The sequence below is a fragment of the Equus przewalskii genome, chromosome 2 (assembly GCF_037783145.1).
Source record: "Equus przewalskii isolate Varuska chromosome 2, EquPr2, whole genome shotgun sequence".
NCBI lineage: Eukaryota > Metazoa > Chordata > Mammalia > Perissodactyla > Equidae > Equus > Equus przewalskii.
The window spans coordinates 91932211-91959160 of NC_091832.1; the positions used below are offsets into that span (position 1 = coordinate 91932211).

The window sequence follows — 26950 nt, forward strand, 5'->3', positions numbered from 1 at the left end:
TAGTCTTTTAAAATGTTTAAAAATAAATAAATTGTTCTGGTATAACTATGCTATAGTCCCACCCACGCTCCAATTAGTCTTAAAACAAAACAAAACGAAATGGCAATATGGGTTTCAAGGTAACTAAGAGTTTATGGTATTGGATACAACTTTATGTTTTTCAACGTGAACTGAGTAAACCTGTAGGGCATACAGGTATTTTTGTAAAATCAAATTTAGTTCAACATAGATTACTCCTTCTTATTTCCAGAAAAACTGGATCCCCAGAGTTGTTCTACTTTCCAAACAAGTGAGATAAATTTACATCGCAAGGGAAAAAGCTAACACTTTCAAACACACACCTCAAACTTTAAGTCTTAAGTTTGGCAAATACAGTTAATTCTTTCACAAAGAAATGTATGCATGATAGGGACAACTCACAATCAATGCCAAACAAAAAATGTGCTACAATGTATTAATTATAACGCCAAGGCTACAAGACATATTTTACAATGTAAACAGTCCCTCCAAACATTTCATTTGTGTTATTAAAAAAATGCAAACTGCACACATTTGAAATGTAGGGAATAAGTGAGCTTCAGCTAGTGTCAAAAGATCCACCTCAAAAGTTACGTTTTCCTTTCTCTGCTGGTAAATTTTTGCATCAGTGTTAACTGACTTTAGTCTACAAGAAAATTCGTGTCTAGAACGACCCAACTAAAGGCTCTTCACTTTTCACTTCCTACGGGACCGCCCCCTCGCAATGGGCCCCACCTCCCGAGGAGGGAGACGGGGTGGGGCTGTTTCCCGCTCGGAAACTAAGAAATAAATGTCTCTTCCCTACTCCAGAAAGGAGGGAAAAAGAGAGGACAAGAAGCTGCAGACTCAAGTATGCAACTGACTACAAGGAGGCAGTCGTTCAGAAAGCTTCCTTCTCTCTTCTGAACTCCTTCCTAGCTTCCCTCCTCCCAGGTCATTCAGCGACCCCGGGCCGGGCGGAGACAGGTGAATCCCAAGAGGAGAGGAAAAGGGAGGGAGGGACGGACGATGGAGGGAGAGACGCTCTTGGGCAATGAATGAGCTGTGCCGCATCCGCACCACCTGTTCCTTCCAAGGGTGCCACCCTGGCCTGCCGGCAGGGTTCCCGCACCACCCGGGGGGCCCCGACTCCTGCCCGTGTGGCCCGCCACCCTACTAAAGGCCGGGCCTCCTCTCCCTTCTCTCAGGGCGGATGAAAACCCACAGTCTAGAAGCTAGGAGAACAGGGCCTAATCCGGAACCACGGCCTCCGAAGCGTGGGGACGGGAGGAGGAAGCCTGTGGTCCTTGGCGCGCGAGCCGAACGAGAACCACAGAGAGGGAACGAGGGAGTGCATTCGGCCTGACTAGGAGTACGAAGGCGGGGTCCCGGGCGGGGGTGGCTCGGTGCCCGCCGGGCCGAGGTTAGGAGTGACAGGCCCGGGTACCGGCTAAATCCTCCCCTCTGCTTGCGCGGAGCCTCACACTTACCAAGATCCGCTTGAAGAGCGCGTTCTCCTTGGGCGGGAGGCTCACGGCCGGCATCGTTCCGGCTCCTCCCGCTGCTCCCGCCACCGCCCGGCTTGGTCAGTGTGTTTGTCCGACCGCCGCCGCCGCCGCCGTTCCCTGGCTGCTTCAGCCTTGATTGCCTGATCCACCGCCGCCACCAGGCCTCAGGTGTCAACGCGTTGCCCAACCCCGACACCCCCTTCCCCTCGTTGTCTTTTTTCCCTTTCTCACTTAACGTTGCCGCCGCCTACCCCCCAACGGGTCTCCGTCGGCGGTTCACGTGGTAACTGAACAGACCGACAGAGGCAGCCAAAATGGCGGACGCGGAGGGCTTTCCCACCCGGGTCACACTTCCCAGCACGCAGGCGCGATGACCTCCTTTCCCCACCTCCTCTGTCCTGAAGCTTGCTGGGAAACCTGGAGGCCGGCCGGCCGGCGGAGGCCGTGAGGGTCGCGGCAGGCCCCGCCCATCCATTCGGCTCTGGGTGTCTTTGGAGGCGCCCGGGAAACTAGGGGAGAGTGACCGGCTGCGGTTCTGCCTGTCTTCGCGTTAAAAATAGCCTTTCTGTTCCTTCCTGCTAGATTGGCCGTGCATTCATAGAGTAGATTCTCCCAGACTGTAGGATCATAGTTTGAGTCTGAAGGGCTAAAAATCAGGTGTTTAAGAAGCGCTGTGTGTGATCGTGAACGAAGTGCCTAATTAAGCAGCAGAGGCTGACGGGACATGAAGGCTTCACCCCACTGGGGACTTGTAAACAGATATGGAGTGGAGGGGGCTTAATGGAGTCTGAACAGCGTGAAAGAGCTTGCTCAATTAAATGGGCCTTGCTGGAGTATTGGTGATTTAATTTGTACTTAAGATGAACCTGGAAAGGTGGGTAGCCAGATCCAAAAAGTGTCATATTTGCACTGCCGAAGAAGCATCTGAAGGTTAAAGTGTGTGTTTTTATTTTATCGTTGAGTCCTTACAGTGCAGAGTCGACGAATGCATAAGTCACCTTGGGGAAGTGGAGAGTTCAGCGAAAACTGACTCTCCTGGACCTGGCTTCAAGCTAGTGCTTAATATGGTGACTCGTTGAACTTATCACCAGAATTCCTCCAATCTTAGAAGCCGAAGAGTATTTGGCAAGAATGCTAGAGAAATGGAGTAGGCAACGTCAGAGTAGATACCAAATAGGGCCTCTACATATATGTCATTTTATTAACCATAGACAGGAAAACTGTTTTAAAAGTGGCATTCCGTTGGTGACCTACAATTTTTCACATCGTATCACCCACTTTTACCTTTGATTATTTTTGATGATCTCGCTCCAGATCCTGAATTCCATCAGTAGCATTATTTGCATCATGAATCATTAAATAATATGTGCAGTAGCTTTGCTCTTTTAAATTTGACAGATATTTTCCATTTTCAGTTTGCTCTTTAACCCTCCCTGGAAGGTGTGAGTTGAGTTAGATGTTTCCCGGTGGAAAAATCTGGGACTAATCCTTGGGTTTTCTAGCTGCTATCTTGAATGCCTTCTCCCCTTGCCTAGGTCATAAATAAGGTTTTAGCAGTCAAGTCCTGAAATTTCTTCAGATTCCGTGATCTCTCTTCAAAAGTTTCTCTAAGAAAATTGCCCCTATAGTGTGGCTGACCCCGAGGGCACAGCGGTTAAGTGCGCAAGTTCCACTTCTCGGCAGCCCAGGGTTCGCAGGTTCGGATCCTGGGTGCAGACATGACACTGCTTTGGGAAAAGCCATGCTGTGGTAGGTGTCCCATGTAGAAAGTAGAGGAAGATGGGCACAGATGTTAGCTCAGGGCCAGCCTTCCTCAGCAAAAAGAGGGGGATTGGCAGTAGGTAGCCCAGGGCTAATCTTCCTCAAAAAAAAAAAAGAAAGAAAAAATTGTACCTAGAGAAAACCACTTAAGTTTTGGAATATGGCCAGTTTTTTAACTTAAAAAAAAATAAAGCTAAGAGCAAACTTAGAAGTCATAAAAAACAGTGGTTATTTAGTGATAACCTTCGAACTTGACTGCTCACAAGAGGTCTTGTAACTATCTGAACTATTGAAAGGAAGAAAAGTTGTCTAACTTCAGGTGATAATCTTGGCTTAGCTACTAACTTAGGTTTCCAAATCTGTCTTCATATCCAAAAGTCCCTACAGCAATATTATTTGTTATGGTTTTCTAAGTTCTCCTGTAAATAATATACTATTTTCCCCTTATGGGAAGAAAATTTCCTGTCTTTGAAATAAACAGTAGTTTCCACCAGAAGATGAGTACCTGAATAGATGAGCGAGCAATATCATTTGTCAAATGTTACGTTCTTTTTGGCTGTTAACAAGTAAATAGTAATTTTTAAGACTCAGTGAATACTAGTCTGATTTAACATTTATCTGAGTTATATCCTAGGAAAAAGGCACCTACAGATAACACTTGGACCACACAGTCAGTAAGTTGATAGCCTGAACTCAACAATAAAATGTCTCCTCTGATAGGTCACCACTGTTTCACAAATGAAGATCCCACTTAACACGTTATGTTATGAATGTTAGCTACACAGGAAGTTAACATATCCAAGGCTAGATGATGAAGATGATGTATTTGCATATCCCTATTGTCAAAAAGCCTCTTCCAAACAAAGTTAACCGAAAATTAATCAGTCAATCAATCAATGAGTAATTTACCTTGCAAACTTTAATGCTACAAAAGGGATATGTAGACTGAAATTTCTCCATCTTCATATATATATAAGATGTTCTCTATTGACACTTTTACATTTTAATTATTAAATATTTAAATTTTATAGAACTACAAGATAAAAGAAATCTATTTGCTACCCAGATTTAACAAACATTAACTTTTTTTTTAAATAAAAACTTGCATATACATGAGGAACACCATCCCTCTCCAGATCCTGAATTTGATATACAGTGATCTCATGCATCATAAATCAATAAACATGTATGTGGTACATTTTATAGAGTTTTCAACTCTTGCTCTTCTTTAACCCTCCCTGGGAGGTGTGAGTTGAGTAGGATGTTTCCCAGGGGAATAATTAAGGACTTAGAACTGGTTTTCTAGCTGCTGACTGAAATCCCTCTCTCTTTGCCTGGGTCATAAATAATAGTCATAAATAAGGTCTTTTCATTCAAATTCTGGAGATGCTTAAATGAATGTCATGTAGCAACGTCTACCAAATATCATAGCCATTAGCTCCCGGCTGGGATTGCGTCATCAGGATTCAAGATGGAGTTTCACCTACAGCTGCCTACTCCAAGTGTAGGGTTCCATCAGCTCTAACATGCTGAGAGAAATGTCCTTATATTTCATCACTTTCCCAAAATATACACTAGTAAAAGTGTACAGGCACCCAAACCACAAAACAGCCTTTTCTAACAGCAGTATTGGAATTAGCAGTTTGCTTACTGGCTCTGTATGCTCTGACTAAATGTGGCTTCTGTTCCAACTCGTTGGATACTAGCAAAGCTGTGTCAGGACAAGCTTCCAAGGGATGGTGTAGAAAGGATATACAACTGGCAGGTTGCTGAGTGGACAAGAAGCCAAGAAGTTGAGAACCAACAACTGACTCAGCGTATCAGTGGGTCATTTGCTTACTTGAGCTTGAGTCAAGGAGGCTCAAACTAGGTTACCAACTATAAAGTGACTCACAGTTTAGCAATCTATTTAGCCATTAGTTGCACATAAAAATGAACCAGAAAGCATAGTACAATTATTTCACCCTTTGGTCAATAATTTTTGGTTAAAATTGTTTTTTCAATAACAGTGCTAAAGAAAATGAGGAGGGAAAAAAGAGATTTGCTAATACTTATTTTGCTTTTAAAATGAACCTAAATGGCATTCTGTTTAAAGGATTCAGGTATTACAATTTATTATCTCTTATCTAGACATATTTTTACATGGTCTTTATAAATCAGATTGAATTGAGAACTGAATGGGCAAAAATCTGGCTCAGTTGTGAAAGATAGAATCTATGGGTCATACAATGTCTTTGACAGGCAAAAACAAGTTGTTTACAACTACCAGACACTTTCTAAGCTTCCCAACGACCCTATAGGATAGGTTTTATGTTACAGATAGATTCTTCTTCTTCTATTTTTTTTTTCTGAGGAAGATTAGCCCTGAGCTAACATCTGCTGCGAATCCTCCTCTTTTTGCTGAGGAAGACTGGCCCTGAGCTAACATCTGTACCCATACTTCCTCAACAGTATGGCTTGCCAAGCAGTGCAGAGGTCCCAACTCGGGATCCCAACCCAGAACCCTGGGCGGCTGAAGCAGAAAGTGCAAACTTAACCACTCCACCACCAGGCCAGCCCCCTATGCTACAGATATAAAACTGAGGCATAGAGAGGTGGTGAGCAGGAATGGCACATTGAACTTGGCACTTTGAACACTGCTCTGGAGCTCATGGCCTCAGGGGACTCACCAAGTCTGTTAGGTGAACTAACGAGGATCATTAGATCTGGCATCAGAAGCCCTGTGCCTGAATCCCACCTCCCCCAGCTGTGTGATCTTCAGCCGGTCAGGGCACTTCTAAAATACATAAGGAGGATCCTCTTTTCCTCACAGGGTTGTGAGGCTTTACTAGGAGTAGTGCGTGTAAACAGACTTTGGGAACTGTAAGAGATCTCTTCAAATATAACCTACATCACTTCGGATGAATAGTTTGTCTTCTTTGAGCTTCATCTGTACATTGAGAATAATAATCTCGGCATGTCATGCGGTCGTTATGAAAATGAAATGAGACAATGCATATAAACCATATGATGCATTAATGCTCAGTGCCTGGAACACAGAATTCGATCAAAATACTAGTTATTATTCAACACGACACTGCATTTTAGGTATCCTGGCTCATGTAGGAAGATTTTAGTAAATCTCTTCATGAGTGTCCCTGGGAAGGGGGTCTGAAATAAACTCTCAGAGGACAGAGAAATGGATAGACTACGTTTTTTGGTTTTTTTTTTTTTCTTTTAATCATTTCCTTCCTAACCCCACTTAACAGACTGAAGACAGACCAGGGCAGCTAGAGCACCCGGCCCTAACTGCGATTCTTGGAGTTGACATGTCCCGCGGCGCGGCGGCAGAGCCGGCGAGCCCCGCGCCTCCGCCCGCCAGGGGGCGCTCGGCCGGGCGCCGACCCCAGAGCCGCGGGGCTGCGGGGCTGCGGGGCTGCTGGGAGGCGGAGCCCGGGCCGGCAAGATGGCGCCGTCCGCGTTGTTGCGCCCCTTCTCCAGGCTGCTGGCCCCGGCCAGACTCCCGAGCGGCTGTAAGTGTCCCTCCTCGAGCAGGCCGATCCAGCATCCCAGCCTGCTCCTCCCAGGGCGAACCTGGCCGGTGGCGGCAGGGAGCGGCTGCGGCCCGGGCTCGTCTTGCGGTGACCTTCGGCGGCCCGTATCCCGCTGCCCACGCGTGCCCCCACCCTGACTCCCGGCTCCCTATCACCCGTCACCGACCCTCCGCCAAGTGACACCCGACCCCTCTTGGTCTCTGCGAATGGATTTTGGGTCCCTCCTCTACCCACTTTGCAGGTTGGGTCCTGCAGACCCGGGGAGGGGGGATCCTCCCAGGGGCGTTTGCTACTCGCCCACTCTCGAGTCGTCAGAGGGTCCCCAGGAGCCTGGAGGACAGAGGCAACCGGCCTGGCTCTACCGGTGGCCCAGGACGACTTATGTGATCTCTCCGAACATCTGTTCCCGTGGGCGGGCGGGAGGGAAGAGTGAAGGGAGAATTAAATGCGCTAATACACGTAAATGCTAGGTTTTCCCTACAAGGCGATGTTATAGATTTACAGACTGTCCCCTTTCAGCTTCAGCGCGGTCAAAATTCTACATTCGGGCGCCGCCACATGACAAACCTGACTGGCTGAAAGTTGGACTGACCTTGGGCACCTCTGTCTTCTTGTGGATCTATGTAAGTCTACTCCCTTATGTGGTGCGACCCCAACACGGTGGGGAGAAGAAATACCAGTGTGAGACTGCATGTTGCCTAGCCAATCTCCCATGCAATAGGATAGTCATATAATTCCTAACATATTTCTCCGTGAGGGGAATCCCAAGGACTAAAGAATATTAAGATTTCAACGCTTTTGAGAAAATATGAGCCTGAAATTTGTCATTCATCGTTACTTAGCATGGTTTTGTCATGAACGGCAGTTTTACTGCATAGTAACTATTTATTTTATTTCTTAGGATGGAGGCTGGTTGGGGTTTTATGAAGGCACTTCTTTCAGATGCCATAGGGACAAACCATCAGTGAACAAGCTATACAAATTAAATCCCATTAGACTTACGAAACAATATTTTAATCAATGCTGTATAAATACATTGTTGGAAATTGTACTTAATGTGTAGCAGCCCTTTTTTTTGTCTTTACAGTATGCCAAATGTTTTACATGTAAAAGCTCATTTAATCTTTTCAACAACACTACGTGTAGGTACTATTGTTGACCTTTTACAGATGAAGAAAACACTTAGAGAAATTAATTTGCTGAACCTGATCTCCCTAACTTCAGAGCTGTACTGTAGAGGTTGTGAAATACTGCCTCCCTATGGATACATTTTTTAAAAGTTGACTCAAAGTATGTGTGCTACATGAGTATTTAAAATTTTTGTTGTGTATCTCATGGGTTTGAAGCTTCCTCCACTGCCACCCATCACCAATTCTTGGATCTCTTACTTTGGATTTTCTCATTAAAGCGGTTCAGCGGTTCTTTGACATGGGAAGGACTAAGAGATGTTGAAAGTCACTTATAACTCAACAACAGTAACTAATCCTTTTGCAAAATATTTGTTATAGTGAAATTTTATACATTCTCAATTTGAAGCTTTCCTGAAAAGAAGCTTGATTGCTGCTGAGAACTCTGATTAAAATGAGATCTTTGGTTGTGGCGAATGTCACCCTCTATCAGCCATTTTTCCGATTGCATATTCTGTCAGACAGTGGTTCCAAGAAAGTGGCTGTCCTCCGTGACATCTAATTAAGACACATATAGTTAGAGGATGAGGTGCATCATTGACTCACAGTATCAAATTTCTAAGGTTAGAAGTATAATACACACCCACCAACCAGCCTGGACCCCATTTAAGAACCAGGCTCTCTTGTGCTGGTTTAGCAAGGTGGTCCATTACATTAATTACCCATTGAATGAAGTAATGTGTTTGGCAGAAGTTGACTTAGAAGTTAAACTTTTAAGGATTGCCTTCTTAAATTTAGTATGTCAGACTGTGGTGAACAAGTATATACTATTCAGTTTTTTGGACTTTGGCATCTCTTAGCCTTTTATTTCTAACTAGAATAATTGTAATTCTTTTAATCTATTCTTACTCCTCTTGCAGAATATAAATATCATTAGTTAGCCGCCTCCTCTTTAAGTTGCCAGGAAGATTATGTTTCTAATTTTAACTGTTACCTACTTCTAGCTCATCAAACAACATAATGAAGATGTTTTAGAGTATAAAAGAAGAAATGGGTTGGAATAAGCTTTTGAAATACTAATATAGTAAGTATGTCATTTTATAGGATGAAGAAATTATGCAAGTTAATTTGGCCTTTTTTAAATAAGGTATCTTGGATTTTTTAAAATTGGGTTTGTATTTTTTAGCACCTTTATTCCTGTCTGTGACAGATTTATGAATTTTTAATACCTTGGCTCAAGCATCTGTTAGCATGATCAGTTTTAATGATTACACCTTGACTGTATTGAAAGAAAGTTGTGTTTAAGAATGAAACCCAAATCATACTTTCTTAAATCTAATAGGGCTGTACACAGTGCCTTCGTAGCACTTAGGACAAGTTATCATTATTTGTGTATGCATTTCTTATTATCTGTTTGTCATACACCACACTAGAGTATAAGTTCCATGAGAACAGGAATCCTGTCTGTTTTGTTAATCATCATGTAGTCAGCAACTTGCCCAGTGCCGGGCCCAGCTGGATGTTTAATATTTGTAGAATGGACAAATGTGTACGGGCAGTAGATCGTTAAATTTTTTACTGCATGACCATTTCATTATGGTTGTCACTACAACTAACACCCAGTTTGACAATTCCTGGTAAATCCTAGCTGTGAACAAGATAGCAAACTTTGCATGGTCTGTGATTTAAAAAAGAGAGTGACTTTATTTTATGTGAGTATATATGGTATATTTCTGAAAATCCTTTTAAAGAAATCCTATGTTAATCCTTTTGTAAAGTGAAAAACCACTCCTCTAAATCTTAACTTTTATGGATTAGGTTGATTAAAGTAGATTATTTATATCTGCTGGATAATAAAATAGTGATCACTAACGTACACTTTTTTCCCCCACACTTAACAACTCTCAAACTCAGCTCTTTAGGGTTTGATTATCCAAATTTTTTGCTTCTATCTTTCTATTAATATCACCTTGCCCATTTCACTACTTCATTCAGCCAATTGAAAGATAAATATAAACTAGGTAAATCAAAACCAGATGCTTTTGCTACTCTTGGAGTTCAGATAAAATATTTTTTGCTAAAACTTAAGTAAGATGAGGGGTTAATACTCTTTGGATTTGTTTTCTGGACTTTCTTTGATGCTCTAAGGTGAATTGTTCAGAATGGTCTAGTTTTAGTATTGTTTCTGCTGGTTAATGCTACAGCTTTAATTTTTTTTCTCTTCGTTATAGGTGTGCTCCATATAGTGATTATAGCACTTCCTCTCAATTCACCAGCCTGTTGAGTTGTAAACGTGAGAGAAAAAGTTATATGTGAATATATGTCAAGTCAGCTTTGTGTTTTGCATCATTAAATGAAAAAATAAAAATATTTCTGTATTCTTCAGATTTTGTATATTATGAAAATGTGTAGAAAATGTCGATTTTAAGGTACGTTATTAGAAGTATTTCAATGTGGAAAGTACCACCTGATAATAGCGTCAGTGGTAATTAAGGACATGGTGGTAAGAAAATTTGTTAAGGAGATGGATTTAAAAATTACTGCTGAAGGATTTACTCTTTATATCAACTTTTAATTTCTAATCAAAACACTTATTCTTTAGTATATCAGGGTGATAGAACTACCTTATTTCTCAAAATACAAAAGAGCCCAAATACTGTTTCTTCTGGAGGAGGCATTTTGGTAAGTCAGAAAGTAATGATGAATCCTATTACCAGAATTTCTTCTGACTCCATTTCCTTGAATTTGAATGATTTTCGTTTGGGCGATTGTTTTTACTCACTGGTTATGACAACACAAAGTTTGTTGTCCTTTTTTGCTAATATGACTTTCATCCAATGCTTAGCAAACTCCTGACTATTTTTAAAAAGAGGGGAGGAGGGTGAGAGTTAATAGATGCAAATTAGAATACACTTCATTTATCCCTCACAAAACCCTTTCTTGTGAATCAGTTAAAACTTATTTATATGTCGCTTCATTAACTTGTAATTTAAACGGTTAGTGTACCATACATTTAAAAATTCATTATTTGGTCTCCATTCTGATGTTAAGTGGAAAGGTTCATTACCTTATAGATTTTGTGTGTGTTTTGGGTTCTGGCCAACACTTACTCTGGGAGATTCATGGCCCAATATCTTTGGAAGTCACTTCTGAACATAAATTCAGACTTACATTATTTCAGAATAATTATATAATTCAAATTCAGTGAAAGATGAGATAAACAGATGAGAGAGATAAACAGTAACTGTTAATTTTTATCAGTTTGGAGTCCTAGCTGATAGAGCTGGAAAGGACCCTAGGGGTCATATAGACTAATCTCATAATTTTATAGATGCAAAAACCAGAGGTGAAGAGTGAATTACCCAACATCACTGTGGTAGGTACAGTAATGAAGCCCCAAATGTGACCGTGTCCTACTCCCTGGAATCTGTGTATATGTTAGGTTATACGGCAAAAGGTCGCAAATGGAATTAAGTTTGCTCATCAGCTGACATTGAGATGGGGAGATTATCCTGGATTATTTTGTTGGGCCTGATGTAATCACAAGGGTGCTTTTAAGTGAAAGAGGATGCAGAAGAGTGTGTTAGAGTGATGAGATGTGAGAAAAACTCAACTGACAATTGCTAGCTTTGAAGATGGAAGTGGGCCAAGAGCCAAGGAATGGAAAAGTCAAACACATTCTCCCCTGGAGCTTCCGGAAAGGAACACAACCCTGCTGACACCTGATTTAGCCCAATGAGACCTGTGTTGGACCTCTCACCTACAAAACTAAACATTAATAAATTTGTGTTGTTTTAAACCACTGAGTTTGTTAGAGCAGCAGTAGGAAGCTAATATTGTCACGTGGTAATAGAGACCAAGAAGTCAGGAATCAACTCCCAGTTCAAGGCAATTTCCACTAAAAGAAACACTTAAAAATTCATATCCCTAAAGGGAACAGAAAACTCTAAGACACTTGAAATTCTGGAAACTCATAGCCTTAATTGGAAATAAAATATAACTTTTTCTTTTGAGGAAGATTAGCCCTGAGCTAACATCCACCGCCAATCCTCTTTTTGCTGAGGAAGACTGGCCCTTAGATAACATCCGGGCCCATTTTCCTCTACTTTATATGTGGGGTGCCTGCCACAGCATGGCGTGCCAAGCAGTGCCATGTCTGCACCTGGGATCCGAACTGGCAAACTCCTGGCAGCCAAAGTGGAATGTGTGAACCTAACCGCTGCACCACCGGGCCGGCCCCTTAAATATAACTTAAATAAACAATTTCTCCTGTGTTGTAAGCCTTAAGCTTATAGCTACCCTGTGTGAACTTTCATCATGATTGTGCCTGTATTACTGCAGGGGGAGCCATTCATGAAGAGCAGGGCTGTCCAAGAGAACTTTCTGCAGTGATGGAAATGTTCTGTCTGTGCTATCCAGTACAGTAGCCAGTACTCCCATGTGGGTGTTGAGCATTTGAAATGTGATTAATGTCACTGGATTTTTAATATTATTTAATTTTAATTAATTTAAATAGCCACATGGGGCTGGTGGCTGCTGTATTGGACGGCACAGATATAGATTCATTCTATGAGTAAGACTTCATAGAATTGTGCCAAGTAGTGGCACTGGGAAAAACTGCTTTCTAAATTAAATATGGAAACCTAACTCCAACTATGTTAAGCTAAAAAAAGGTTTTGAGGAGACAGAGTCACTCACAGACCCCAAGAACAGGAATACACCTGGGCCCAGGAATAATTGGGGCCTGGAACTCAAATGTCATCAAGACTTTTGCTCTTGGCTCTGCTGTCTGTGTATCTGCTTTATTTCCTTTGCACACAGAATAGTTCCTGAGTTTTTATCAGTTCAAGAGAGTAGCTGGCCTGAACAAGAATCATTCTGATTCTAAATTTCCAAGAGGAACTGTGGTCAAATGATGGCTCCTTTAGTAATAATGAAGAGTTTCCATAAGAAGAGGATGCAGGCAAAATCATATATCAAATACAGTCAAGTTTTTTATTAGATCAAAGTCAGGTAGACCTTTTTTCAGGTTTAATGTCTGTGAGGTAGTCATTTAAATTATTTTCTTAAGTTGCCATGGGAAAAACAGGCTATATGAACTAAATTTCAAGTATAGGAAGTTGCTATAGGTTGAATTGTGTCCCCCAAAAAGATATGTTGAAGTCCTAACTCCTAGTATCTCAGAACATGACCTTATTTGGAATTAGGGCAGTTGCAGATGCAATTAGTTAAGATGAGTTCATACTGGAATAGGGTGGGCCGTTAATCCAATATGACTGGTATACTTATGAGAGGAGACACAGAAACACACAGGAAGAAGACAGCCATGTAGTGATGGAGGCGGAAGTTAGAGATGCATCTACAAGCCAAGGATTACCTGCAAACACCAGAAGCTAGAAGAGGCAAGGAAGGATTCTACCCTACAGGTTTCAGGACAGGCATGGCCCTGCCAACACCTTGGTTTCAGACTTCTAGCCTCCAGGACTGTGAGAGAATAAATTTCTGTTGTTTTAAGCCGTCCAAGTTTGTAGTAATTTGTTAGGTAGCCTTAGGAAATAATACAGAAATGTTAGGGAATATCGTGTTTATTTTACTATGGAAGAGAAAGTGAATAGATGGGGAGAGTACTGAGAGACCTCCAAGAATAGTTTAATAATTTACCATCTTGATTACCCTTCCCCCTTCATTTATCTAAATATTTTAGGTCATCAAAAGGATGCCTCTCAGGACTTTCTGAATTGCTTGCCAATTTGTCTTCCTAGATACTCTTCTAAATTGTTTCACCTGATATCCACATTGATCTGTTGAAAGTAGAGATTATAGCCTAAGAATTCAGTGTTAAGAAAAACAAAGCTGTTTCTAGCTTTCTGTGGAGCCTAGGAAATCGCTCAGTCTTTGAAATTGTTTTTAATTATATAGCACTTAAGCCTTGAATAAGTATGATTAATATTGCCAGTAGAAGACCCTTACAATATGTTTTCAAAACTAATGTCATCTTTGTCAACAATCAAAATTAGGTGGAGATCATTTTAGGTAAGCCAAGAAATCTCTGACCCTAGATTCTGTTTTCCTGATGAAACCAAGAAAAATGTCAAGGATGTGCTCAAGGGCAGCATTACAAACAAAATGACTCACAGCTGGGAAACTATTGTCTGAGCCTTACAGAGTCTCAGCAAAGACCCAATGTTAAAGTTCTCTCAGGTTTGGGAGAAACGGCTTGCAACAGAGTGAAGTAACAACCCACAGGCATGTCCTCTCTCGGAAAATGTTTCATGAAGATGTGAAAAGAGTTTGCCATCAAAATGGAGAGCCACATATCCTATAGGAGCAGTAGAGCAGGTAGAAAATTCCCTTTGATCCAAGAGGCATGGTGAAAAGAGATCTGGAGAAGTGGCACTATTTATCTCTCAGTTCTTGCTCTCCTGGCTGGGATGGCCACATCCAACCTAACAGATGTGATAAGCTCCCCACTGGACCTTACCATCTGATAAGATGGTGGGATATAATGGATCCTGTCATATGCACACTGAAAGGCAACAGAGCATTGTAAGGGAGCCTTGCATTTGGCCTGGGCTGGAAGTCAGAATCTGGCACTACTTCCTCCAACTAGCCGAGCCCATTTCATACCTAATGTGCCTTACAGCTCAAAACAATCTTATGAATAAAGCAATTATCTCTTTTTACTCTGACCAGGTATCTGACTCCCGACCTCATGCTCTTAACCACATTATACTACCTCAGTTTTTTGTCATATGTAGTATAGGGAAAATCACCATTCCTCTGCCTACACCTTAGGATTGTTAAGAGGATGAAGTGCAAAAATAGATGTGACAATACTTTAGGGAAAGTTTTTAAAGACCTATATACATGTGTGTTATTCTTGCATTGTTTAAACCAGTTTGGTTTTAACAAAAACCCTTAGGTTACATTAATTATTGATATCTGGTCAAGAGATTTGTGATCATTGACCCCATTGATGGTGGGCTTGGCAGCTACCCCTCAGAAAAGATGTTAATTCCATGTCTCTTTAGCCTGAGACTATCACCTCTGTGAGTGATAGCAGAAATCCTATCTTATTCATTGAAGAATGCCCTGGAACAGTGCCTAATACATTAGAGACTCGATAAATATTTGTAAAATAAATTATAACCAATCGCAGCATACAGCACAGTCCCTAGCATATGGTAGGCATTTTAAGAGAGACAGTTTGAGATTAAGTGGCTGCCATGGAACCTGGGGATGACCCAGAAGACCCTAAGTCTACAACTAAATTCCAAAGGGGAGCCTAAAACAGTGTCCTGGGAGCTATCATCACTTACAAATGTTTACTCAGAAAGAATCCTTTTTAGGGGAGCCCAGGGAAGCTTCCAACACATTACATAACAGTATATTCATGCATTAATTCATTTAAATGCATTTACCGCCTTTGACCATTTCCTATCCCTGGCAACCAAGTCAAAATTCAGCCCTAAGTACACAAGGGAAAGAATGAGCCATAGTGGTAGAAAGATTTGTTTGTTTGTTTTTAAATTTTAAATCGGGTAGCGTCAAACCAAAAGTGGTTAGGAGCGCTTGTGACAGATTTGGCTTGGTTTGTCAATCTGTCCTAGCTGCTAGCAGTTCATTAAGCATTCTACACTGGCCAGTGAGGTAGCGAATCCTAGTTGCTGGAGAATGTGTACTTGATGCTGGTCAAAAGTAGCAAGTGTACTAATATGCGTTTTGCTACTTTCAGAACTCCCTAACTTCTTGGTGGAGAGTCTGAATTTAGCCCCTTCTTGTGCTGCTTGGAAGTCTGAATTTGACCTCTTGGTTACTACAGATTACTTAATTGCTCTTGTTAAGCGTTTAATCACTAGGAATAGCAAGCTACTCTGAGTATCAAAAAACCAGTTCTGACCATTGGCTCATCCGGTCAAATGAGAATATGTTAAATATTATTAGAATTGTGTTCAGTACTAGAACCTCTGAGAAATGTTTAGTTACTCATGTAGCAAATGAGCAGATAGTTTGCCTGTAACATGGCAAGAGAACTTGCAACTAGAAGAACTATGTTCATATCCTTTAAAAAGAAAAAAATCCTGACCATCAGTCCGTGGACGTTCCTCCCCACAACCTGGTCCCTTGCTAAAGGGAAGAATTGGCACCTCCCTCAGAGGGTTGAAATGCAAATTAAAGGAGACGATATATGTAAAAGTGCTTTATAAACTAACTGCCAAACACACATAAGGGACTATCATAATATGAAATGGTCCCTTTCAAAGATTAATCATTCAGAAAATGTTATGAGCATAAATTATTGGTTTCCGTATTCAAACCATGACAAATTCTTGTAGCCACAATGAGGCAAGTAATTGAAATCTAGGAGAAGAAACTAATAATTTAGCATTTTTAGTTGATGTGGAAATACTGGTTTCGCATCCCTTAGAGGAATATTCAGCATTTGAGGGGTTTGTGTTTAAAGTCATGGTAACGGTGAATTGCCTACAGATTCAGCCATTGCCTGGGGATTTTCTGACGATTCTGAACTTCGCCCAGCGCACCACCGTTGGAAGGCTGAGGCCGCCCCTCTCCTCGCTCCATCGCCAGGAAACTTCCAGCTACCCCTTCCGCTCCTAGGAAAGCTAACGGAGTGCATGAGATAAAGTGGGTTCAGATTTCCCTCGGCATGATAAACAATGTCTATGTCTTATTCCGGATGCGAATCCCGAAACATTTCCAGTCTACACGGAGGGGTTTCACTCAGTGGAACAGTACTGGACAGGCAAGTGACGGCGACTTCTCGCTTCTTGATCCTTTTTCTGAGATGCCGCCATCACCTTGTTGGACCCGGGAGAAAGCAAAGGAGCCTGGAGGTCGGATTGACCAGGATGGTGAGAACAGCCAACTCCTACCCACCTCCCGGGCCGCCCGGGCGGGGCTGGACAGGGGTCGGCGCCCCTCCCCGGGGCGGGGCTCACTCTGGCTGTCCGCGCCCCGCTGCCCGCGCCGGGCTGCAGAGGCTACTGCGCTGCGGACCGCGGGCGCGATGTATCTCCGCAGGGCGGTCTCCAAGACCCTGGCGCTGCCTCTGAGGGCGCAGGCGAGCCCTGCGCCGCTCCGGACTGACGGTGAGTGCCAGGCGCTGGCCCGGGCGCCTCTCCCGCCGTCCAAGCCTGCAGAGGACGAGCGTCTCGCGCGCGGATTCCGCGAGCGCCTTTGTCCCCGTCTGCACCCGGTGGGGCAAACTCGACCCAGTGCAGCAGAAGCCTGAGATTAGGGATGGAGGGAGAAATGCAGGAGAGTCGTGTGGGAAGACGCCCCCAAGTTCTTGGAGACTTTGGAAGTAGGGAACCTTTCTAGCGCGGCTTCTGAATCTAGACTAGATTTCCTGGGTCGAATCTCGATCTTGGGCAAGTGATTTAACCTTAGTTTGCTCATCTGTAAAATGGGGACAATAATAGCTGTGAGTTGTAATGAGTTACTATGTAGTTATAAGCGCTTAGAAAAGTGCCTGGCTAACATACGTGTATCTTACCGCTGTTACTATTACAGAGACCAGGGCGCTCTCCAACTTCGGGAGGAAGCAGAGGAATGGGTGGGAAGATGGACACTCATCAGCGAGCCGGGCAGGGTGCGGGAGGGAGTGCTGGCCCGGTAGAAGTTGGGTACACGTTTTTGAGTGAATAAACTGAAGACCCAGGGCTTGGCAGCCTGAACCCCGCGAGCCTGGGCCCTGGTATCCCCGGGGAGGAAGCGGCCTTCGAAGCACTTTCCTTAGGAGCTGCAGATAGACCGGGAGGTATTCAGCTGTTAGGCTCTGTCGTCCATGTATCTGTCACCTTTAGATTTGCGAACGGGGAAAAGTGGGCGTATTAAGAAATTTCCTAAAGGAGAAGTTGCAGTGCGAGCTGGAAGCTTATTAAATAAAAATTGACATGTACGAAAGCGCCTATTACAGCGCCTGGAACATCGTAGGTGCTTCAGTGTGAGCCTGAGAGTATTTTTCATCCCCGCAGCCTGCGCCCTGGGACCAGGTTTGCTCTCCGGTGCAGTTCGGCCCCAACCTGTTCTTTCCTAGTTCTCGTCCGTCTCCCCTCACTCTCCCGCTCCTGATCAGGGGAACGGCTCTCAGACAACCTCCTGGAGGTCTCCCTTCACTCTGCCTCGCTTCCTAAGGCTTGTGACGTAGCTTTAGCCCAGTTCGTGTTTTTGAGGCGGAAAGGAAGCCTTCTGCGGAAAATTCCGCGGGCCAGTCTTTGTCACTTTGATTAGGCCCGGAGGGGTGGTGGTGATGGTGGTGGGAGAAAAGGAAGGTCTGTCCAACTCCCTTTTATTTTTCTCTTAAAATGCTGGTGGGAAGAAGTTGCCTCACAAGTAACAGAAATAAGGCGTCTTCTTTTTCCTTGATCTTTATACCGAGTCAGATAGAGCACATTTTTCACAGATGAAACAGGTAGAAGCCAATCATGTTAAACTTCTGAAAATAACGGGGCTGTTGCGACGGGGGGGCGCTGTACGGAGAAAGAGGAGCCCCCGGACCGTGACCTTTCGCGTTATCTGTCCGCATCCCCCACCGTCATCACGCACAAACGTAACATACTTTGTTTTTTTTTTTTTGGAGCTGCACGTGTTTCAAATAATTTCCTGCCCAACTTGGGGCAAGAGAAAAGTAGTTTAAAATTTGAAGTAGTTAGCAATACTGGTTGTAGCATTACTGGTCTGTCCTTAATTTTCATCCAATTACTTTCTTTGTAGCACTGATTTATGTATTTTAAGAACTATGATTGACTGGAAATTTGGCTTCAGTCGTGGATATTAATTAACCTTTTATTGGAACTTCCTAATTTGATGAAAAATAATGTCGTTTCAGTTTTACTGGAGGATAAAATTTTAACTGTGCCTGATTAAATTTTGTTCTCTGGTTTTTGCTTTTAAAATGTAACTTTTTAATGAAAAAATAATTTAGGTTTATAATAGGTCATTGGAGAAAACACAGAAAGGTAAAATAGGAGCCACCGGTAATCCTACCACCCAGTGAATACCGTTATTTACATTTTAGTATAGTGTTCCAGACTTTTTTTTTCCCTTGTGACTTTTTTTTCCTTATACAAATTGCTTCTACAAATCTGGGCTAGTCCCACATAGATTATTTTGCTATAATTTTTCACTTAATATATTGTAAATATTTTCTCTTGTAAGTATTCTTCTGCAAAAATTATAGTCTGTTTCACATGTATGAATATGCTAAAATTTGTCTGATTAATCTTTATTGAATATTTCCCATTTCATTGCTCTTCTAAATAGCTTTGCCATAATTGTATTTGTATTTAAGTTTTAATCTCTAATGATTTTCTTTGTTTCTTCCTATTTAAAAAAATCTTTTTATATTTATGTCTGGTTGCCAACTATGAAAGCTACATATTCCCTATTTAATAACAGATGTATTTTTAAACCAACAAAAGCCCCACTACAAGTCAAAGCCGTAACCTCTTAGCATAGGCTCTTTGGGCACATTTTCAGGAAAAAAATATTTTTTCCAGGAGATGGTCATTTATATCCAAACTAAGAACATATATATGAAATCTTTCCAATATTGCTACTACAAGGATTTGTAATCAGTTCAAATGTCTTAAGATTTGCCCTCTGCAAATCATCACTTCTTACTAGTCCCCACATCGGTACTCTACGTCAGCCCACATCAGATTACTTTGCACTTTCCCAGTCACACAGCTGTCATGCTTTTGCGCATATTGTGCCTTCTGCCTCCAGTGCAATTTCCCCTTCCCTTATTTATCTGACAAACTCCTGCTTTCCTTCAAAGCCTAGGTCATGTCTCTTCAGTTGTGACATCTACCTTGAGCCAACTAGCAGTTTTTTTCGCTGCATCTTCATGCTATTCTTGCAGCTTCTACTTCCATCTATTACAGCATTTGTCACACTGCATTGCAATTATTTGCCTACAGTTATTTTTCTGTACATCTATTCTCTCCTTCTAGACTGTGAGCTACCCAAGGCTAGGCACCTCATGTGTCTTGTTCACAGTTACATTCTTAGTGCTTCTAACAATGCCAAACACATAGTAGGTGCTCAATTATATTTGTTGAATGAATAAATGTCTCTACTTTTTTATCTTTAAAATAAAGAATTTGAACTATATAAACTTTAAGCTCTTTCTAACTTTGAGTCTATTAGAAAAATTTCAATTCCAGGGCATATGTTATATACAAATTCTAGCACTACCTAGTAAATATATTTACATATAATAATACAGTACTTTCATCTATTTCTATTAGCTTGTACAGAATTGTACTTCTATTTCAAATATGACCTCGTTGCAAACATTTGTCTTAAAAAAGCTTATATCTTCACCTTTATAAAGACTTTACATTACAAAAATTAAAGTTTCTTCCTTTACATGTTATAGATTTATAGAAATGTGTTGAATTTCAACATAAATGTTTTATTTAACATATAAATTTTAAGTACAATGTGTTTAATTCATTTTTTGGAAAAATAATCTTTTCCACTGAATCCTGTGGTGGAGTAAATACAGTAAATGGATTTCTTTTGCTAATATGCATTGCGTTTGGCTGTTAAAATAGTTTAATGCTTTTGTCGTTTCTCCTTATCCACGCCTGTACTCCTTCCAAGAAAAGCATGATGCTAAGCATCAAAATGACATGTTTAATAAGTACTCATCAAATTAGATTGGGAAAATGTCAAGTGGAATTATTACCCTACCTTGTAATACTGTATTCCCTTAAGCTAAAATGACTTGATGTTAATAGATTCTAGGTTCACCGAGGGGAAAATTTTTTTAAGATGCAATTATTTAAAATAGTTTTGCTTAAGCAGTGGGGCTAACTGTGTTTAAACTTGTTTTCCTAGCATCTCTTCGCTGGATGTCATCTAACAAATTCCCTGGATCATCTGGATCAAATATGATCTATTATCTGGTTGTGGGTGTCACAGTCAGTGCTGGTGGATATTATGTAAGTGTTTAAATCACTGTAGTATTCAGGAATTCTTATATTTTACAACCTGTGGTAAAACTCAAAGCAATGTCAAGGTCAGGACATGGGACTAATTAAATATACAAGATTACGAAGATTTCTTTTTAAGTATAAAATCAATATTTCTTAACACCACTAAGTATAGGTGATTTTCAGTAAAAACAGCATTATTATCTATACTACAAATGATAGCTGACATTTAGTGTTTATCCTATGACAGACTCATGGCTCATTTAATAATTACAACAATTCTATATGGTAGGTACTATTATTAACATTTAATGAGAATTGTTTTTGAAAGATTAACTTTTTAAAAAATTAATAGACTTTAGTTTTTAGAGCAGGATTAGGTTTAAGAAAAATGAGCAGAAAGTACAGAGTTTGCATATACCTCCTCTTACCCTCTCTCCCCCTTTTCTCTATCAACAATCTTGAATTAATGTGGTAAATTTGTTAGCAATGATGATTCAATATTGAGACATTATTATTAACTAAAGTCCATAGTTTACATTAGGGTTCTCTCTGTGTTGTACATTCTATGGGTTCGGACAAATGTATAAAGATATGTATCCACCATTACAATAACATACAGAATAGTTTCACTGCCCTAAAAATCCCCTGTGCTCCACCCATTCATTCCTCCCTCCCTCCCCCCTAATCTTTTTACTGTCTCCATAGTTTTTATTAGTTTTATATCTTTATATACTTTTATTATTTTTAAAAGTAACATTTATTCATGAATTTTTAAAAATTCAAAATAGACACATATAAAATTAAAGGAATGTTTTCCTCTCTGGTCCCTCTATCTGCTCCCCCCAGGTAATTGCTATAAAACAAAGATTTTCTTTTTTTAAAGATTTTATTTTTCCTTTTTCTCCCAAAGCCCCCCGATACATGGTTGTGTATTTTTAGTTGTGGGTCCTTCCGGTTGTGGCAAGTGGGATGCCGCCTCAGCATGGCTTGACGAATGGTGCCATGCCCGCACCCAGGATTCGAACCGGGAAACCCTCGGCCGCCGAAGCAGAGAGCGAGAACTTAACCACTTGGCCCGGGACTGGCCCCACAAAGTATTTAATAGTCTGATTTTAAAGCCAAACAAAGGAACACTTGTGAGTTTAAATAAGATAAACCTATTAAATCATTCCCCACTTTTTCATAAACTTTAAATCAAAATCTAATCTTCATTATGAATAAAAGTAAATAAGTATAAATTCTTCAGAAACCATGAGAGTACACAATCACTACATTTTGGTTTGACCCTCCAGAAATATGCATGAAGGGATTTTTAGTCCTGACTAGGAGCAGTTTGTAGGACTATGTAGATGGCCAAACCAAAATACAAAATACATATTCCAATCTTCAGAATTTTGAGAGCCTCAAGAAGCCAAGAAACTTCAAACATATCACTTACATTATTGTCCTCCACTAATCTCCCAGCTTTCACTCATTCCCAGATTCCTATGCTTCTACCATCTTTCTACTGCTGACTGTCGAATTCACTGCCCAGGGCTACGACAGTTGGATATAGGCCACTGGAAAAACAGAGACTGGACTAGGCTATGTGATTATGTGGGATGCTGGAAGACTGAATTTCATCTGGATGTCACTGTACCCCTAATTGTGTTTACTAGTGCCAGACAGGAACCTCTCTAGTCTGTTAAATCTTTCGTTGCAAAAGTAATCTTAAATTGGCTCCTCCTGAGAGCTCTTCCTGGCCTCATGCTTTCACACTTCTCTCCTCACCTCCCCTCCCTTCCTCCTAGCACCTGGCAACCACTAATCTGTTCTCTATTTTTATGATTTTGTCATTTCAGGAATCTTACATAAATGGAATCATAAGTTATATAACCTTTTGTGACTGGCTTTTTTCACTCAGCATAATTACCTAGAGATTTGTCCAAACCTGTATCTACAGTTCATGCCTTTTTCTTGCTGAGTAATGTTCTAGGTTATGGATGTACCACAGTTTATTTAACCATTCATCTGTTGTAGAACATCTGGGCTGATTCTAGTTTTTGGCTATGACAAATAAAGCTACCATGAACATTTGTGTACAGGTTTTCATGTGCACACAAATTTCCATTTCTCTGGAATAAATGCTGGAGGATCTTTGTTTTTTTTAAGATTGTCACCTGAGCTAACAACTGTTGCCAATCTTTTTTTTTTCTCCCCAAATTCCCCCAGTACATAGTTGTATATTTTAGTTGTGGGTCCTTCTAGTTGTGGCATGTGGGATGCCACCTCAACATGGCCTAATGAGCAGTGCCATGTCCACGCCCAGGATCCGAACCCTGGGCCGCAGCAGCAGAGCGCACAAGCTTAACCGCTCTGCCACGGGGCTGGCCCCTGGAGGATATTTGTAAATGCCTGTCAGAATATTTTGATTCTAGCATAATTTATTTTTTCTTCATTTGTCTTCATCTTTCTATCTACTGTGTGCATTTTCAGTTATCTTAACCCCTGTTAGAGCATTTGTCTCTTTCCTTTTTAAAGCAGTCTACTTAATGACAGAGGTTTCCAAAGGGGAAGCAACAGAGTAGACAGTGTGCATTGGTTTCTCTTCTTTGAATTGCATATAGCTTTTATCAGGAATCTTAAAGCTCAAGAAATAATCTTAAGCACACATTTACTTTCAGACTTACAAGAGAGTCACATCAGAGAAAGCTAAACACAAGGAACATATAGCAAATTTGAAAGAAAAAACCAATGCTGAGTTACATCCACTTCAAGGTAAAGTGAATTCATTATTTTTTCCCTTTGAGGCACTGATTTCTATCGTCTTAGTCTTACTTCTTAGTCAATGAACATTATTTGCTTTTGGCTTTTTTATGAACTTAATCCAGAATGGCTCTGGTAGGAGTTCATTCAGAAAGAAAAAGCCCGACTGAAACCTAAAGAATATTGTTAAACATTTTGGATGAGTGCATTTGATAAATGAAAATGTTTTACATTTGTACTGCTGACCACTGGCTTTGAGTTCTTTGTGTCATAATGTTACTATCCCCCTACTCAGGCTTCCATTCATGCAGGCATAATTTTAGTATCTGCCTCTCTCAGCAGCTTGACCTGTCATTTCCCTCATTATTTTTTAAAATCATGGAACTAATTTTTGTTTCAGTTTTGGCTAAGACCGCCCATGTGTCTTTGCCCAAAGTACAGTTGAATTGGTGGTGTCTATCGAGTCCCTCAGTTGATCTGACTGATAAAATGGCAACTGTGAGAAGAGAGACTTTACATTTTCACCCTCATGTATATTTCTTGCCTTAAACTGCTTGCTTTAAACCATGCTTTTTTCCATCTCAACGTTATGCCATTATTATCAGTTACTATGATCACTATTTAGGGACAGAGATAATAGCTGCTTATGGATCAGTTTTAACCTTTTAGTCATGAAAACAATACGAAACAGGATATCCTCAATACACATTATTGAATATAATCATGAGAAGGCTGATTATAATAATAATAAAATACAGCATTACCATAGCACTTATTGGTTTTGAAGCACTTTTCATATATGTTAATTTAATCAATCCTCACAATAGCTCTGTGAGGTAGATATTATCAATATCCCCATTTTACAGATGACAACACTGAGGCTGAGAGAGGATTAGAGATTTCTCAGAGTTATCAGCTAGTAAATTGGCTACTTTTCTGAGCTATTTTGCATGACGGGTTGGCTGTTTATTTTTATGCTCTTTGTATTTGAGTAAATAGTATATGTAAATTATTTGCTTAAAAAGTTCAACAGGTTCAAAAGAGTTTACAGAAAAGCAGATTCCCCATTTTCCCTCCTCAGAGGCAATAAAAAATACCAGTTTGTTTGTATCCTCCTGGAGAGAGTCTTTGCACATATAACTATCTGGGTATATATTTTATCCTCCTTTTTTTTTTTATTTTTTTCCTTTTTCTCCCCAAAGCCCCCCGGTACATAGTTGTATATTCTTCGTTGTGGGTCCTTCTAGTTGTGGCATGTGGGACGCTGCCTCAGCGTGGTTTGATGAGCAGTGCCATGACCGCGCCCAGGATTTGAACCAACAAATCAGTGGGCCGCCTGCAGCGGAGCACGCGAGCTTAACCACTCGGCCACAGGGCCAGCCCCTATTTTATCCTCCTTTTGTCCTAACACAAATAGTTCCATATTGTATACATTGCTCTTTTCCTTGCTTTTTTTCAATTAACAGTCTACCTCGAAGACTATTTCATATCAGTACATTAGATCTGTTTCATTTTTTTAAATGACTGCACAGTGGTCCACTGTATTCCCATGCTCTTTCAATTAATACTTTGCTTAATGGACTAAATCTTAAAGGTGAAAAAGAGAACCTTGCGGGAGTGGAGAAAGCAAGTCTAGAAGCCCCTGAGATGTCTGTAGCGGAAGCTCAGGTGGTAGATGCTGAAGCTATTCCAGATGCGACAGTTGCAGTCATGGCAGAGGCTTCAGCCTGTCCACAAACTGAGGAGGCTGCTCCAGCGGAGACCGCTGCAGTCAGTGCCGAAACTGGGCCAGAGGTCACAGACGCAGCGACTGGCGAAACTGCAGAGGTCAGCACTGAACCGCCCTCCGAGATGATGAATGCAGCTCCGGATGAAGCTGTGGCCGTCAATAATGATAAAGGTACAACAGAGAATGAAAGCTCTGGTGAATATGCTGAACTAGAAGAAGAATCTTCTGCAATTGAGTCAGAATCCTCTGCGGGGGACGATTTGCAGGAAGAAGCCAGTGTTGGCTCTGAGGCTGCCTAGGCTGATTGACACTTCAGCAAAAAAATGCGATAGAGAGTGTCTGAGAGATGCTTTTGTAGTTTTGGTAATCTCAGTTTTAAAAAAGGCTTTTCTCTAGAAAAGTTTAATGTGGCTTGGAGATTTTTGGTATCTACTGGTAGATTTCAGGATTGAGAGATTTGAGATTTTACATGTCTGAACAGTTTTCTACTCTCTGAGATCAGAATATGGCATTGCAGTAAAGAACTTAAAGAGTTTCATCTTTGGATTTAAATTTTATTTCATAGGAATCGAGTTATCTGTACAACCTGCGTTTCCTTTAATTTTGCTATACCTTTACCTTACTTTAATGTGTGTAAATCTAGAGTGTTGAGTTTTGAGATGAACTAATTTAAATAAAATTGGAAAATCTTTAGCGCTTCTATTTTTATTCACCAGTATTTATATGTATAAATTATATATTAACGTACACATATATAACATCTCATAAACATTGCAATATTATCAAAGAAAATATATAATCTATGGAGAACTCTGCCTATAGCAGTATATGTGTCCTTTTTCCCATCTCTGTTCCATGGGGGGCTGTGCTGGTATTTTCTGTTTCAGATTAGTTCAGTTCAAACAGTGTTTATTGAGGACTTACACTTTGTGCTAGGAATCAGTCATTCCTTCCTTCCTTCATGTATTCAGCAAATATTAACTGAGTACCTGTAACCTACCACACGCTGTTTTAAGTGCTGAGACTTAAAAAAAAGATAAAAATTCTTAGCCTTTTCAGCTTATATTCTAGAGTAGGACCAAATAATAAATGAGAAAAACAGGAAAACTATATAATATGTTCAATATTGATAAGTGCTTAAAGAGAAAAGTAACGAACGTAAAGGGATTGTAAGTGTTTTCTAGGGGTGGGAGTTGTGATTTTTAGATGGGGCTGCGAGAGAAGGCCGTACTGAGAATCTGTCTTGTGACTAAAGCCCTCAAGGATGTATAAGGGACCTAGTCATGTGGACATGGGAGGTGGGGATCATTCCAGATGAGGGAACTGAGAAGTGCAAGAATCTGAAGCACGGGTATGCTGGAGAATTTGAGGACTTGTGAGGTGGCCAGTGTGGCTGAAGTGGAATGAAAGAGGGAGGGTAATTGGAGATGATTTCAGAGACAGAGAGAATGGTTAGGCAGGGATAGATCACACAGTGTAGTAAGATTTTGGCTATAACTTGGAGTGAGTTGGGAAGTTGTAGTGGATGCTGTCGGTGCTCTGCCTAGATGCCCTTAACTAGGCCAGTACATTTACTCACAGC

At 41.0% G+C, this 26950-nt stretch overlaps 3 protein-coding genes across 4 annotated transcripts in view; 2 read left to right on the forward strand and 1 right to left on the reverse strand.

Annotated features, from left to right (window-relative positions):
* The window catches only part of NAA15 (N-alpha-acetyltransferase 15, NatA auxiliary subunit), a 79114-nt gene extending 76946 nt beyond the window's left edge, over positions 1–2168 (reverse strand). For both annotated transcript variants that reach the window (XM_008517015.2, XM_008517014.2), the window contains exon 1: positions 1488–2168. In XM_008517015.2, coding sequence (XP_008515237.1) covers positions 1488–1541 — 54 coding nt within the window. In that variant the 5' untranslated portion in view covers positions 1542–2168. The remainder of the gene's footprint in view (positions 1–1487) is intronic.
* On the forward strand, positions 883–10311 carry NDUFC1 (NADH:ubiquinone oxidoreductase subunit C1). Its single transcript, XM_070611709.1, has 5 exons — positions 883–984; positions 6515–6778; positions 7319–7422; positions 8931–9010; positions 10158–10311. Exons 2-4 carry the CDS (start codon positions 6712–6714, stop codon positions 8988–8990), a joined length of 231 nt encoding a protein of 76 aa, XP_070467810.1. The 5' UTR covers positions 883–984; positions 6515–6711; the 3' UTR covers positions 8991–9010; positions 10158–10311.
* Positions 10312–10528: 217 nt separating this feature from the next.
* MGARP (mitochondria localized glutamic acid rich protein) lies at positions 10529–26061 on the forward strand. The gene is made up of 5 exons (XM_008517016.2): positions 10529–10608; positions 16417–17036; positions 20797–20900; positions 23558–23651; positions 25234–26061. Exons 2-5 carry the CDS (start codon positions 16595–16597, stop codon positions 25665–25667), a joined length of 1074 nt encoding a protein of 357 aa, XP_008515238.1. The 5' UTR covers positions 10529–10608; positions 16417–16594; the 3' UTR covers positions 25668–26061.
* Positions 26062–26950: the final 889 nt, after the last annotated feature.

What these genes read in the sequence shown, in the direction of transcription:
- MGARP (XM_008517016.2), top strand. Translation starts at nt 16,595, where the DNA reads ATGATAAACAATGTCTATGTCTTATTCCGGATGCGAATCCCGAAACAT. An exon ending in TCAGTGCTGGTGGATATTAT is followed by an intron (nt 20,901 to 23,557) that starts GTAAGTGTTTAA and finishes ATTTACTTTCAG; the next exon opens with ACTTACAAGAGAGTCACATC. An exon ending in TGAGTTACATCCACTTCAAG is followed by an intron (nt 23,652 to 25,233) that starts GTAAAGTGAATT and finishes TAAATCTTAAAG; the next exon opens with GTGAAAAAGAGAACCTTGCG.
- NDUFC1 (XM_070611709.1), top strand. Translation starts at nt 6,712, where the DNA reads ATGGCGCCGTCCGCGTTGTTGCGCCCCTTCTCCAGGCTGCTGGCCCCG. An exon ending in GGCCAGACTCCCGAGCGGCT is followed by an intron (nt 6,779 to 7,318) that starts GTAAGTGTCCCT and finishes GTCCCCTTTCAG; the next exon opens with CTTCAGCGCGGTCAAAATTC. An exon ending in CTGTCTTCTTGTGGATCTAT is followed by an intron (nt 7,423 to 8,930) that starts GTAAGTCTACTC and finishes ACCTACTTCTAG; the next exon opens with CTCATCAAACAACATAATGA.